Consider the following 15,493-nt stretch of genomic DNA (forward strand, 5'->3'; position numbering starts at 1 on the left):
AGAGAAAAGGACTGGTTTCATGGAAGGTGGAAGAGGGAAAATATTTACTTTGATGTCCATGTGTATTTGGAAGTCCTGCACTGGCAAATATTGCACAGCATTGATCTTACACCCATTGTACATCCCATTTGAAAATTTCAGGACAAAGAAAGTTTTTTAATATCTGATTTCTAGAGTTTTAGCATAAATTGTTGCAATACTCATGCATTGTGTTTCTATTTCTAATATGTTGTAGATTTTTTTTTAAGCAAGATTTATATTGAATTTATTTTTTTCCATAAATATACCACAGAAAATTCTAAGAACTTGAGAAACAAGAAAATCTTTTACTTGTATTTTTCCTTGCATTAGAACATGTCAAAATGGAATATGCTTTTTGACTTAGAGGAAATGCCAATTAAATACTTTATTCTAAACTAGCAGCTTTGTTCCAAATATTGCATTTACAAATACATAAAACTATAACAGTATTTTGCACTTAATGTGTTGAAGAATGCGCACTATATAGATGATCACACTTTGTGGAGCTTTCTTTGTGAGACTTAGATGTAGTTTTACTAAGAGTTGCAATACATAGGGGGATTAATTATTACTTTAAGCTAATGCAAGGTGGTGAATATCAAAAGAAATAAATGTTTAGACACATTATGGGGGAAAACCTAAATTTTTATATGTCCTTTTCAAAATAGTTGTTACTGGTGAAACTGGGTTTTCTGTGAGTGATCCTTGGTCTTTAAAGAGGGAGGAAGAAAAGGGCTTCTCAGTGAAAAACTTTTTCTTGGTGTTTGTCGTCAGTGGAGTTTTATTCAGATTCTGCATCGTTTTTGATGAATGCGTTTACATTCCAGTGCTTAGAAATAATTTTCCATTTGGGAGCTGGGCTGACGTGAAAACAGGAATGTGGAGGCCCAGGGCGAGGGGACAGGGCTGAATGCTGATAGGGAAATGTTCCCTCTTCAGTAGCTGCCGCCTTGCCTGCGAGCTTTGAAAAGAGCGTCTGTGTGTGCATGTACCAGTATGTCTGGGGACCTGGGGCAATGGATGGGTCACGTCTGGAGAAAGCTGCGTTGCTCTCCAGTGTCACGATGATAATAGAAAGGATAGAAGGAGTCACCCTCAATACCTGGAAGTTTTTGGCTGTCTCTGTGTGTAAGCACTTATAAAATTTAATGTGTTGCTTGTAGCTCTAGGTGTTTCATTTAATTGAGATACTTTGTTGTTTTGTTTTATTAGTACATGTAATAAACTTGAAGGGGAATAAATGCAGTCAGTGGTCTTAAATTATTCTCCTTTTGCTGTTTGTTAGCTGCTGACATATTTGCACTGATTGTAGTTTTATAATTGTAAAGGTGTTTTTAATGAAAACTGAAAGTGAAGTGCCATCTTTGGAAACATGAAACCCTTAGCTTTCCCTTAAAACTTGTCTGCTATTAATTAGTGTGTTGTAAACTGTAATACATCTGTTCTTTAACCAGCTGTGTATGTTTTGAGTATAATGAGTTCCAAGATACGTATATAGTAAGGTACGCTTACAGAGAAGGGCACTGTCATCGACAGTCAGTGTAAACTCCATTTTAGAATGCATTAGAATGGAAATGAAGCTATAAGTTACTTATATGAATTAAAATACCTGTTTTTAATACAGTGAGCAAAAGGGTTTATTTAGTACTAACAAATTTATTTGGAAATAATGCTTTTGAATAGTCAAGTGGGAAATTGGACTTTTGTCAGTTGCTTCAGGAAATTAGTATAGTTAGGGAGCAGTTGCGTGGGCACAGTATCTAGCCTTCTAAGATATAATTATTTTTTTAATCAGCCACTTTCAAATTTGCTACTGTAAAGTAGATTCCTGCAAATAAAATAGTTTTATATATCTTTAAGGTATTTTTTTAAGGTTGTTTTACATTCATATCATGCACTCAGTAGCTTTATGGGGAATAAAAGTAACTGTGATAGAAAAGGACTCCAGAAGTGAAATTGCCTCTAGGACAGGTACTAAGGAGAACATCTGTGAAGTTTAATACTCGAGGAACCTCAAGTCAGAGCTTATGTGGTAGCAGGGAGAAAAAGTGTTGGAAAAGCTGCTGCAAAACAAGGATCTTTGGGGAATTTAGGTGAGGCAGCAATATTCTAACCAGACAGCCTTCTGGCTATCCAAATTACTGATATAATCTCTACATCCCTTCTCAGGTGATTTGCTGGATGTTGTATGGTTCTCTCAGGTATATCACTGACTTAATAGTTGCAAATGAGATATTTTTAGAAGTTGAAATGAATAAGGCTTAGGTAGGAAGAGATTTTATCTTTATGTATTAAGACAACTCTAATTAATGTTATTAAGGAAGGATATGGTACAACCAAATGTGAAGTGTCTATTAGGTACAATTCTCTACCACATTTTAAAAATAAAAGTGTGATTTAACTGTAACCTCCATAGTGAAGCCATATATCCATAGGCTTATTTCACACTACAGTAGGGGGAGGAATATATTTGTCAAAGCCCTATCCATTGAAACCCACTAATAAAGGCTCTCTATGTTTTATTTTAGCTAGCCACTGCTCATGTAGACTGTGTATGTTGTGATAAATCTGGGCAGTCAAACTGACTTTCTCCGGGAAGTGTGGCATCAACATTTGGAAAGAACAGTGTCTAGCAAAAGTTACTGAAACAAAGCTGGTTATTACAGAGTATGTCAGCCCTTCCCTGAAACTTCGTCTGCTGCTCCTGTTTCTGTGTGTTACCTGGCATCCCTCAAGCTAGCTTGGGTGCCAGCTTGTGGTCCCTTGTATGAAGTTCCCCTCTCTATGTATGATGATTTATATTATTATATGTAACATATAAGGTATTTTATAAAAAGCTGTGCAGCTTGGGCTTTTTGATCGGCTCAGTAAACAGACTGTATTATGTGTTGGGTATTTGCTTCTTTTTACTGCTTATTAATGTTTTAAATAACTTTAAAATCTTAACTTTAAATTGTTTGTTTGGTGGCTTTCCTGTACCTCGTGGCTGGTTACTGCAGCTAGGGATTTCAGCTAGAGAAGGGTGTCACTGAAGTCCTCCTTTGTTGGTCCTTGCTTTTTGCTCTTGTGGGAAGCTCTGACAAATAAATTAATTTTGGTAGAACTGACTTTGATATCAGTCTTCTGAACTGAAACAGTGGGATTGGTGATGCCCAAAGACCCCTGTTGTTCCTCAGTTGCATGTCAACAGCTGTTTGTGTGACTGTGTGTAGGTATCGCAGTGTGGTTCTGCAACAGGTAGTATGCAAAACTGTGACGGATGTTCTACTAAAGTCAGAGTTGGACACTTCTGAAACGTTCAGATATAGTGGACAGTCACAAGAGACATTCCTAATTTTCCCTGGTTACCTGAATTCCTCACTGATGATGAATTTCCAGCAGCAGATTGGAAGTCAGGAGGTTTAGCTGGTGTGGCGTATCTGAGAACTGCAACACTTGAAGGGTCATTTAACTTTCTGCCTTGATTTACTTGTCTGGCCTACAATACTTCACAAAGATTATGGAGTTTGTTTGCAGCCTGAAAAGCCTCGTGATCTTTGGTCAAAGATAATATGTATGTGTGATGCACTGTCTGCTTTGATAAATTTTGTGCTGTCATAGGAATTTGAGCAGTACAGCGATGACATGGTTATTTGCTGCAAGTATCAGTGTGATACTGGGAACAGAAATTAAGAATATTCTTTATAGTAGCTCAATGCATGCCTGCTGTCTTAATATGTTGACTACTGTTCCCTTGTGCTGAAGGGTAAAATCCAAACAAGTTATTCAAGAGCTCAAAAGCACATCCAAAACAAGCTGCTGCTTTTTACTGAGTTTGCTAAAGCTTGAAACTTTTGGCTGTCAAAAGTGATTAGCAATGGACAGAAGTTTAAAGCTGATACTTACAGACAGCAATAGAGGAAGAAGAAATGGTGGACTGGAAAAGTGTATGTGCATTTTCTATTGAAATTGGTGTTTGCTGTGAGGCTAGAAAGTGACCTGGCAAAAAATACAGCAATAGTGTCTTCCAGACCAAAACCAATGGTTACAAAAAGGGGGACAAGTATCTGCAAGAGAAAAGGGAGTATTTCTGTGTTTGTTTTCAGTTAGAATATCAAATAAGGTGACTTCCTAATCACCATTTTTACACTTTTGTTTTTCAGTCATTGAGGTGATTTACTTTTTCCTTTCTCATCCCTTCCTTTCCTTTTTTTTAAGGAAAAACTGTGTATATGGATCAGGTTAATGACCAAGAAAATAAGTTTGTCACTTCTGCGACAGTCTAGTGAATCAAGATAATGGCTTCATTTTCTGGTCTCTTAAAGAGTAGTTGAAATGGTATAAAATTCAAGATGGCATTGTAAAGCAAAGCACCCTGTGTTTTGTTGCTGGACTATAGGAGGAAGCATGTGTTTGCCCCTAGGAAAATAACATTTTGTTGAGAGACTTCTTTATTGAATGTTTCTTTTCAAGGGGCTTAGTATTCTGGAAAATTTTTTCTATTGTAGAAGTCCCATGTACCATTAAATGCGATTATTATTTTGATGAATAAGCACAGCTGGCACTTCTTTTCAATATCTGACTGCCTTCTTTTTGAGCTATAAACGTGCTGTTGTCAAGAGATTAGCCTTTGTGGTAGCAAGTTAAATTGTTCATTTCTACTAATCAGTAGGCGGGGTAGCAGAATAGATATAAACTGGCTAGCTACACTCTTCCAAATGGTGTATGAAGTTCTTCAGTTTGCTTGTTATGAAATAAAGCTTTAAAAAGTTACTTTTCACAAACAAAGTCATTGCTTAAGTGTGTCACTATGGTTGTGTGTTAGAGGCTTGGGTAAAGTTCAGTTTTACTGATTTACAATTATATTGAGTCTGGTTTGCTTTTCATAAACTTATGTGACAGCTGTTGCCCTGTGAGCTTCAGATAGGAAGGATTTCCATGCCTGTTGCACAGTGCCAGTTGAAGAAAGGGAATGGCTAAATGGTTCCTTGGCTCTTGGCAGATTTTAGGGCACATGTGTTACAGCAAGCTGCAAGAGGGGTCCTGAAGGTCCAGCCGTTTTGACTTCTATCCTGCCTTCCTCTCTGCAACGGGCAAGATCTGGTGTTGACCTGGCAGGCTTAAATACAAACTACCTGGCAGGGGAAGCACACACCCCAGAAACTAACTTTAGCTGGTTGTCTTGTCTTCTGATGGTGTATGATTAAGGATCTAAAAATAAAGGTTTTGTATTTCACTGAATTATGTACTGGTTCTCTGCATTCCACCTTTACTGCTGCATTTTGAGGATTCTTTGCAGTTAAGCCTGCAGAGACACACATACTCATTTAATACTGTCAGAGCACTTCAGAAACTGAAATTAAAATAGCTTTCTATTTTATCCTACAGGAAGCAAAATAGTATTATGCTTAATTATTGCACTAAGGTGAGAACGTGTCAGGAAAAGCAGAACAACCTTTTGTCCTCATCTTCAATTTGGGAATACCCTCACTTTCAGCATACTTATTTTGTTAATTTATTTTAAGTAAAAAAGAGCTAATTGAAGTTGATCAGGCTTTTCATTCTTTCCTTAGTATGCAAGTTAGCTTTCTCTATAGAAATGCAGATAGCTTAGGTAACTTAATGCTGTAATGCCAGAAGATACTAGATCAAACTCTGTAATGTAGTTCAGAATCACCCATGCATCTTCTGTAGACACCACTTGATTGACACTTGTTTTAGTGTTGATAGAATTACTTAGCAAATACTCTTGGCAAACTATATAAATACAAAATACACAGCTGGTGGTGTCCTTGGGTATTAGTTACTTGTCAAAGGACATATGCATGAAAACTTGTTTCATACAGAGGTAAGTACATTTTTTTTAATTCTGTGCTTTACAATATCTGGAGAAGATGCAAATATGCTTATGGATTGTGTTGTAAGTCTGACTTCTGATTGAACTATTTTTGTTCTTCAGTTTTGGCAAGCGTTCTGCAGGAAGCTTCAGGCGTGGCTGTGAATGCATTGTTTTAGAGCCATCTGAAATGATTGTGGTAAGAATATTTTCATTCAGTTTGTTTCAGATTTTACAGGCCAGCTTTGGTAACACTTCAACTTCCAGTAAAACTTGAAGAGTTTTCTGTTTTGCACATGATCTTTTTATAAATCTAAGATGTCATACATAATTTTCTTGGCATTCTTTGCTCACATACTTGCATTGTTTGAGTGATAAAGGTATCTTTTTATTGTTGTTACATTTACTCTTGCAGATTTCTTGTAAAACTGAAGTTTTCTTCTGCTAGCAGAACAGCAGAACAGTTTGTGGGGGTTTTGTGTATGGCTTTTGGGTTTTTTTAAGCTGTTTTATTATTATAGGTAGGCAAAGATGCTTTAAAGGATTAATCTCATTTTAGCTAAAGTAATAAATAGTTGATTGAATGAAATATTTCTTCTCAGCTGTCTGAAGTTTTAAGAAGCAGTTTGAACATTTTAAAATTCTACCAACTTTTCTGGGTGAAGGTTATTTATTAGCAGTATCTGCTGTGGTCCAGTGGCAGAAAAGCATTGTCTCTGAGGGTTCACAGGCTCGAAAGTTTTGTAGTTGCCCACCTGAACAAAGGCATAACCAATGGGCTAAATGTTTTTCTCTGTCATTGAGAAGTGATCGATTACTAATACTGGCAAGACGGTTATCTAAGCCATATGTAGATGATAGTTCAGATACTGGCTGTGACGCTGAACATTCTTTTCCTAAAGTTTCTGTAAAATTTGTGGAAGCTCAGGAAATTGTGGTATAGCTTTAGGCTTGTAGAGAGATTAGGTTACTCTGTTAAAGTTGGTTGTTAAAAAAAGTAGCTTTTTAGCTTATCTTCATGCAAATGCAGGCATGCTTTCGTGGGTTTTAAGCTCTTTGTGATTTCTCTATAAGCAGATAAAGATGATTGTATAATGGGATCTTTTTCTATCATTTGATTATGTATCTCCCTCTTCCAATTCTAATTAAGAAAATTGTCTTATGGAGCTATGGAGACACAGAAAGCATACATGAGAATGCCAGTTGCTTTTTTGCTATCCCTAAATAAAGCTCTCTGTAACTTTACTTTGTAAAGGAGCAGCTCCTCAGCAGCAGCCCTTTATGCCTCCCCACTGGCCCCTTGACTTGTCTGACCAGTTTGTGTTACTCTCACCACTAGGATAAAATTTAGTTGGGGATGTCTGTCTCATGCATTCCTCAGTAAGTTACAAAGAAGAGATTTAAGGATGGGCATGGGGAAAGGAGATGACTAAACAAGAATCCACAAGAAATCTTGTCATCTTTTAGACTGATGGGTAATGTTGGGCTGGGGCAGGTACTCCCACATGTGTCATATTAGTCCAAAAAAACCCTCCAGACCAACAACTAGAGTTTTGGGAAAGCTGAAATGAAACATTTGACTTCAATCCAGCCTTTCAAAGGAATAGTTGTACCTTGAATAGAAAGAATCCCACCCCCAGAGTTTGTCGGGCACGGTAACTTTCAGTCTCTGGGCTGGATGGAGTCGCTTTGTGGGGAGAAGAAGGGGGAGAGGTGTCAGGTGTGAGTGGAACTGTGTCAGATGTGAAACAGATGCTCAGTGGTGGGGGGGTAAGCTCTTCCTGTGCTCATCCCCTTGTATTAGTACACTGAAAGGTGTATTTAGTGACTTGAGCTGACTAATATGTGATACTTCTGACGGACACACTGCAAATTCCGAGTAATCTTTTGTCTGAATCTCTTCTATGTGCTGAAAAATATGGAGGAACCTCGCAAGGTGTTTTGTAAGCTCCTACCTACATCTTCAGAAATACTGTTTATCCCTGGGGGGTGGAAGTGAATAGGAGGAGTTAACTGAGTCCCTATAGATAGGCAGTGCTGACAGTTGTGGTTTTTCCCCCTCTCTCCCCCCCCATTTCCCTGTTAGTTTTGAGTAAGGTTTCTATTAGTTGGGTCAACACAGAAGAGATGTTGATTTTCAGCCAAATTACTGTAAAAAGATTGTTCCTTTTCAGGAAAACCAGAATTCCTAGTTCAAATATTTTCATTGCAGTATACCGTTGTGTGTAATTTAGGACTATTACTTTGAAAAGTCTGAAACTGAGATGGCTGATATATATTAGGATATACCTAATAGGTATTTTTTATTCTCCCTCTTGCTGTTTTGAAGGGATTTGTTTTTATGTAAGCTTAGTCTATTAGAAATACTTCTTTAATGTCTTCAAATTATTTGCAGTAAACAATAAAACCAGTACTGCCTATAAAGAAGCAAAGCCTTTGCCGTAGGTTGGTTAGGGAAGATACCAAGTGACAGAGGTCAGTAGGAAAACTACCAAATTCTTTCTCATACCAGTTTTCTTTTTGTAACATATTGAGTAGTGAAATGTTTGTATTTGTGCAAGAGTAAGAAGTGGGAGAGGAAAGGAGAAGATTTTTCTTCTATCAGTTTTGAAAACTGGCCGTATTTGCTGATACTGTTCATAGCAGTGGTTTTTTTTTGTGTTGTTTTTTTTTTTTTTTAAAGTAGTGGTTTCACTATTAGTGCTTAAAATGCAGGAAATTGAAAGCTAACTGCCATTGTTTGAGAACAGGATTTGTTGTTTTTCTAATAAGAAACATTTTTATTTCTTGTGGGAAATGACACTCTCTTGCATCTATTGTAGGTTGATTACATGGATGAAAATGAGGAGTATTTTCAACGTCAAGCTTCTCATAGGCAATCTCGAAGAAGATTTAGGAAAATCAACCAAAAAGGGGAGCGACAAACAATTATTGATACTGTTGACCCTTATCCTGTGGGGAAGCCACCTCTACCTAGAGGCTACCATACGGTAAGCTGTCTGTCTGTATGGTTCACAGAAACATAAACAGGAAAATTACTGAAAATAAGCCAATCAAAATGGCTAAACTTGCTGGCATCTTTAAACAAGTGTGCTTTGGTAGGGAAGTTTCCCCTTAAAATACTGTGAATTTGACTCCATTAGTATGTGAACGTGTGTGCAGCTTGCATCTTAGTTTAGGGTTGAAAGCACATTTCTTATGACCATGAATGTCCAGTCATTATTTGGACTTATTATACATATATTTGAAATTGTGAAAGAAATTATGTTCTCGTTTCCTTTTGATATTGTTATCGTACAAATAGTTTAGTGTACAGTGTTAAAAGTTCAGTTGTGAAACACCCATTCACATATATGGTAACAGTGGTTGCCCAAGAAGGACTGTGCTGCATTGCAGTAGGCCAGATTCTTGGATTAAATCTGTCATTTCATTTTGGTATCCAGAATTTAAATGTCAGATTAACCTTTACTGGTCTCTGCCTCAAGAGCCCTTTATTCTGGGGTTTCAGTGAGCTACGTAGTCTGCCCATCATCAGGGAGATCATTTAGTCATTTTACTTGATTTCTGTTTTCCTCATTGGGGTAATCTTGTATGTGGAAAGCTTCCAGGCTTTCTCTTGAGATGAAAATAAAAAATATTTTATATGGCTTTTGAATTGGGAAAAACTCTATTAGATTAATGTGTTTGTTTGGTATTGATTTCAACTGTAAGCAAAATACTGGAAAAGCTGTTTGTCTTTGGCTCTCATTTATTTAAGACCTCAAATCTACTAGAACCGTAAAGGCATTCACATAAATAACTTTGTGCATATCTAATCTCATTGAGTTTGTTGGGCTAAATTTTGCACAGTATAAGCTACGTGCATATAAATTTGCAGGATTAGAGCTTTAGTGTTTTTAAAATACTGTCTTTGATCCAATGCAGGGTTGTTTGGTTTTTTGGGTTTTTTCCCCCTGTTTTTCCTTTTTTATCCTTATTCCTTGCCTTGTTTGCCAGTTCCCTGTATATTCAATGTGCATCTGTAAGTGTGTAGATGTTTGATTACATCTGTTAATTATACAGGCTTTTCCTCATGAGTTGAATAATTACATTTTATGCCAACAATTTGTTTTTGTTTATACAACAGCTTTTAATGGTTTAATTTTCAGTGCAGTTTTAATTGCCTCTAAATTTAATACGTATTGAGCCAGTTCACTTGGTTTGAAGATGAAACGTTTTACTAGTCTGTTTTTGGAAAAATACGTGTGTAGTATTGGACTTCGTGGGAACTACAGGAAAAATTGCTTTTGTTCGTAGTATTTAGATGTGTATGTTGTGCTTAGCAAACAGTTCTAGTGTGATTGTTATCTAACTCTAGAAGGGCAATATTTAGATTGCACACAGTGCCATTTGCATTTGTAGGTCCTTGCCTGTTGTATAAATTTCACTTTAGGTATGCCTAATGAATTTTCTTAAGCTTAACTGGTACTAAGAGCAAAAGCCCATTGTGTGCCATTCTGTTGTGTGAGTTCATAATGATTTTGTGTATGTGTTGGGAAATTCATTGCAAGCGAGATTTCATATTGAGTTGGAAGAGATTGCCAAATAAACTGTAAAATTTGCAATAATTACAGTCAAATGTTGCTGTAAAAAGTATAATATGAGGCATATGACTGACTTCCCCCCCCGCCCCCTTACCCAAAGCAAATGAGTCAGTCTTAAATGAGTTTTACGATGTAGTCAAGACTCTTCATGCTGGCCCATTCCCTCCTATTTTACAGTATTTGGTGATCTTGTATACATTGTTCTCTCATCTACTTCTGCTAGCAGTATTATTTCTATCGCTTTAACCATACATGTTAAAGGCTGCATTGTCTTTTCTCCTTTCCTATTTTATGTCCCTTGACCTCATTTTTTTAGTCTTAATTTCTTGAAAAACTTACTGAAGAAAGCAGAGAGTTTTGAAACACGGGAATTCAAAACATAACACATATCTCGTGGGCTTGTTGCCCGTCTATTCTTTAGTCAGCATCTGTCAGGGTCTCATCTTTGGTTCGTCTTAGTTTTGGATAAATAAAGCAGCATGAAAAAAATGCAGATGTTCAGATATTGCAGTAAATAATGTGTTAAATTCAACTTGAAAAGGATTAATATGATGCATTTGTTTTCAGTCCTTGTGGGTATATTCTGGTTTAGGTTTTCAGGTACATGAGTTTCAAATTAATAAAGCTGCTTTGATAGCCCCTCAAAATCTTCACAAAATATGTAATTTTCTTAGGTTTTGGTTTACCCTAAATCTGTAGTTACTATGTAGAATGATTTTTTTTTTTTGTCTTGGGTATATTATTAATGCTTTATTTGCAGTAGTCTCCGAATGCTTTTCTTCAGAAAGTTCAAAGTATTTTCTGAAGGAGTTCTACATCTTTCTGAAAACGTATGCAAAATGTAGAGCTTTAAATGAAGTTGCTAGGCCATGCTTTCCAAGAATTAAAAATTAAATGCAGTACTCTCAGTTGTGGCATGGCTTTATGCAATAGAGTCAGCTTGTAGGAGATGGTGGACCCTCATTAACATAAATTTAACATTATCTTCATAGTGGTGGAATGTACTATGGCATGTCTGATAATGTTCATCTTTTCCTTTCCTCCTATATGGCATTCATTTCATTTTGGCTCACAGGAATGCACTAAACCTCAGGTATTGTAACTTACTGTGTATGGTCCCCTAACCATTTACTTGTGGGTATGCAGTGTGATATCATAATTCTGATGCAATGTTATGACTAAAATTGCCTCCTAGCCTTTGCTTTGATACTTGAGCAGTCTCACTATGATATAAAAATATTAATGTCAGCGTGGAATCTGGTGACAGTATGTCTCTTGCCCAGCTTGACTGACCTTTCTTCCTTGCTTTGACATCCTGTGATTTTATACAAAATGGAGCAGAGTAAGCTAAAGGTATATATAAAATATTTACTATTTGACAAGACACTACTGGGGTATCTCTTCCATAATCTTAATCTTTTATTTTGATTTAAAAAATAGGCCTGTCACTGTTGAGTACCTGTATGTCAGTAGAACAGGGGAATGGAGTGGGACAAGATGAGCACCAAAGAAGTAACAAAAAGTTTTTGTTAGCTGGAAACTTGCAAGGATGCTTCTTGCTTGTCTTCCATTCTGATGATGTGTACTGATTTGGTATAAAGAAGCAGGATTTTGTAGGTTCCTATCAAAGTATGTGTAAATGGCCATTATTTGAAACACAGGTTTGCCAAGCTGGGGAGAAGAGTGTTCCCAAGTAGTCGAGTATCTTGGAATGGTACCAAACCAAACAAAACAATAGAAGCTTTATCTGACATCGGATCTCAAATGCAGTCGTAGTAATCCGTAGATCTCAGTGGCATCTTTTAAACTTAACTTGTATTTGTAATTGCATTTGTCCATGCCAAAGTGGGAAAATACTAAGCATCTACCAAATACAATGTTTGATAAGAATGTGTCTTGTCAAACTGTTAAATGTCTCCACTGTTACACTTGAGAAATCTTTTTATGATAGAGCTGCAAACAAATAAAAACCTGTTCTTTTTAGCTTTCAAAATTCTTTCTTTACTCAAGCATTACTTTGGTTAATTCTTCTGATATTTTGTCAGGAAATGCATTTATTTTGAATAAAGTTCCTTCTGTGTCACATTGTTCAATTAATTTTTTAAGACTTAGAGGGTTCAAATTTAATTGGGGTTCCAGTATTGTAGACAAGTGACTTCTGTGCTGAAATGCTCACTTTCTTCGGTATGTGTGGTGCCTCTAGGAATACAGTTTCTTACCTTCAGACCAGTGCTCACCAGTTCTTCAGTGGAATGATCCTGAGTAACCTATGCTTACTGAAATATTACATCCAAGAGTGATAACATGCTTCTCAAATTATGATAGGAATTTGAAATACTTTGCAGTATTTTGATAACTCACCCTAATGCTTGAAGGGCTGTTTGAAGTGAAATCTAATGTTGAATCTTGTAGATGCTACTTTTTGAATAAGTGTTGCTGATTTCTAGGGTGAGGAAAAGAGAAACTTCTTAATGTCTAGAAATAAAATAAATGTGTGTTATCAGGCTGATAAAATGGCATCTTTTTTTGCCACCAAATGGTGGTAGTTTAGTAAAATGGATCTGTTCTTTTTCAGGGAAGAAGAAAAATCCTAAGTTTAGGGTGAGCTGTTCTTACTTGAATCTGGAAAACCTTGTTCAGATTTTTTGGGTAGAATATTTTTGCTTTTGCTTCTAATGAGCCAGAAACTGTCTTTAACTAGTTTAGTGTTAACATCACTTTACTTAATAATAGAAATTGGATTTTAACTTCTGGGTGTGGATATTCTTTCTGTGTGTATCTGTACTTAAGGCTACTTAATGTTCTCAGTGAAAGGCCCTTGTTTTGAGTGACTTGACTGAAAGAGGACGGACTCTTTCTCCTGAGAATTTATGTGGATTTTCTTTGGCTTTAGGCTGATTTTTCTTCTTCTTTTAACTTTAAAATAGAGTAGTTAGCTACGGAGTAAATTTAAAAAGTGTAGACTTGCTTGTAATATCATACTGCCGATAAACTTTGTGGGTGCTTCTGTGCACCTGTGAAGAATTGGTCATGCCCAGTCTTGAGTGTGGCTGAGCATGTTATTATGTATATCATGCGTGACGTGTTTAGTGTAAATGAACAGAAGTTTGTAAAAGAAAAATAACTGTCCAAAATAAGATGCTGTTTGTAAGTAGCATAGAGGTTGCAAGTAGTAATTTGCAGCTCCTTGGTTTGTGATAGTCTCCTGTGCGTTAGACGTGGTATGTAAACTGAGATGTGGGCTTTTACTTGTTGTACCCGTAGCCTTTGCTTTGCTAAAGGCAAAATATCAGCGCTTACTGAGGAATATTTAGAGAGGTGCAGGCAGGCCTGTAGATAAAATGCTGAGGCACCTGTGATTAGCCCTGAGCAGCAAGTGTGGTGTGTGGCTTTTTACTCTGTGAGAATCTGTCCAGATTTGAATTAGTTAACAGGCTTATGAAAATTGCTACTAGTGCATCTTCAGCTGGGCTTTTTAAAACCAGCTGCTAAAATCCCTGCAAAAGGTCTCTCTGCCTTTCTTATCCCATTGAGCTTGAGATTCACATGAGGTGACAATCCGTTTATCCGGTGTCAGAAAGAAAAGAGCAGTGGGCACGGAGCCATCAATAAAGCCGGCTTCTTCCCCAAGTTACAAGCATGTAACAATTTTATCCTCACACGCTGTGCTGTGGAGAGCCAGTCATCATCAGGCCAATGGGTTAAGGGCAGGCAAGTATTGTCCTGGATTTTGTTTGAAGGAGGTGACTGAAAATTTGAATGAGAAGAGGACTGGAAATGAAACCATGTCTAATGCGTCTGTGTCAAGTCTCATCTGCAGCCATGACTCCCTGAAAAAATAAGTATGAGGGTTTTTTCTAGCTTTTTTAGTATTTTTTTTTTTAAGTATTAGAATGTGCTTACTTGTTCAGTAGCAAATTGCAGAAACCTTGCTGCCTGCCCTTATCTTCTCTTATAACTAGTAGTGCAAAGCATTGGCAAAGTAGCCTTTTTTTCCTGATAACATTTGCATTCGTGCTGTCTGCTGAAAGTCTAAAATTCCTGGATTGACAATTTATGTTCAGATTGTTCTGTTTTATGAAACAAATTTGCCTTTTCCTTTGCCTGCAAAATTACATTTTAAAAATAAACTAAGCTGTTGTATGTCGTATTTCTACATTTAGGTAGGACTTTTTAAAAAATACGAATTTTTGAATTTTTTGTGCCTGAATTTGATGCAGAAGCCAGGTTGTTTTCCTTTATTCAGTCTGTGTGGCTACTGAAGTGATGTGGAAGTTTACAAGGTGACAAGCGGTGTTTGCTTGTGGTTAGTATAATAGATGAGAATTAAAAAAAAAATAATCTCTTCTAGGACTTTGTTACAGATGTCCAGTATAATTTGGAATGAAACTTAATGTTAAAAACCAGCATAATACAATTGGTTCTCTGCATGTATATTTATGTTTATGTTGTACAATACATATTGCTCGATGTCTTTCAATGGACCACTACAAATGATCATGAAATACCTCACATGCTTGCTGCTTAACGATTTGGCCTTTACAATATTGTGATATACCTTGATATAATGTATTCCTGTTAGTGCATTGTATTCTACGTAGTAAATTGATGTCAATATTGTAGTGTACTTAGTCATCTTCATTACATATAGAATGTCAGTGATTTTAGTTAGAATCAGGGGAAACAGTTGTCAGATACCCCCTCTACAAGCAATTAATTTAAAGGAATACTGTCAAATCTTTCAAGCCTGTAAATAGCTGCAGCTTTTAATGTTCCTGATGATTTTTAGGATTATCTAGCACTTTCATTCTAATACAAGTTCACTTAATAAAACAAAAAACAAACCATAGAATCAGTTGAGTATTCATGTTTTAAAAAAATAAAATCACATTTAAAAAAATTAGGAAAATTATTTGATAGGGCAGCAAACAAGGAGATGTGGACACACTGAAAGCCTGACTTATATAAAGGTATAAAAGATATGGAGAGGTTGTGGGGGAAAAGCAGTTTTTAAACATCCTTTGACCTTGGAAGTGTTACACAAATCTATTTACAAAGGAAAAAAGGCACAAGA

General features: G+C 36.5%; 1 protein-coding gene across 7 annotated transcripts in view; it reads left to right on the forward strand.

The window, feature by feature from the left end:
- The window catches only part of RAPGEF2 (Rap guanine nucleotide exchange factor 2), a 197,634-nt gene that overhangs the window by 96,186 nt on the left and 85,955 nt on the right, over positions 1-15,493 (forward strand). For 4 of the 7 annotated variants that reach the window (XM_080377606.1, XM_080377603.1, XM_080377601.1 and 1 more), the window contains exons 5-7: positions 5,960-6,035; positions 8,659-8,826; positions 11,495-11,512. In XM_080377606.1, coding sequence (XP_080233732.1) covers positions 5,960-6,035; positions 8,659-8,826; positions 11,495-11,512 — 262 coding nt within the window. The remainder of the gene's footprint in view (positions 1-5,959; positions 6,036-8,658; positions 8,827-11,494; positions 11,513-15,493) is intronic. The other 3 variants (XM_080377602.1, XM_080377607.1, XM_080377605.1) reach the window with 1 other exon arrangement.

The sequence above is a fragment of the Falco punctatus genome, assembly GCF_963210335.1.
Source record: "Falco punctatus genome assembly, chromosome: 1".
NCBI lineage: Eukaryota > Metazoa > Chordata > Aves > Falconiformes > Falconidae > Falco > Falco punctatus.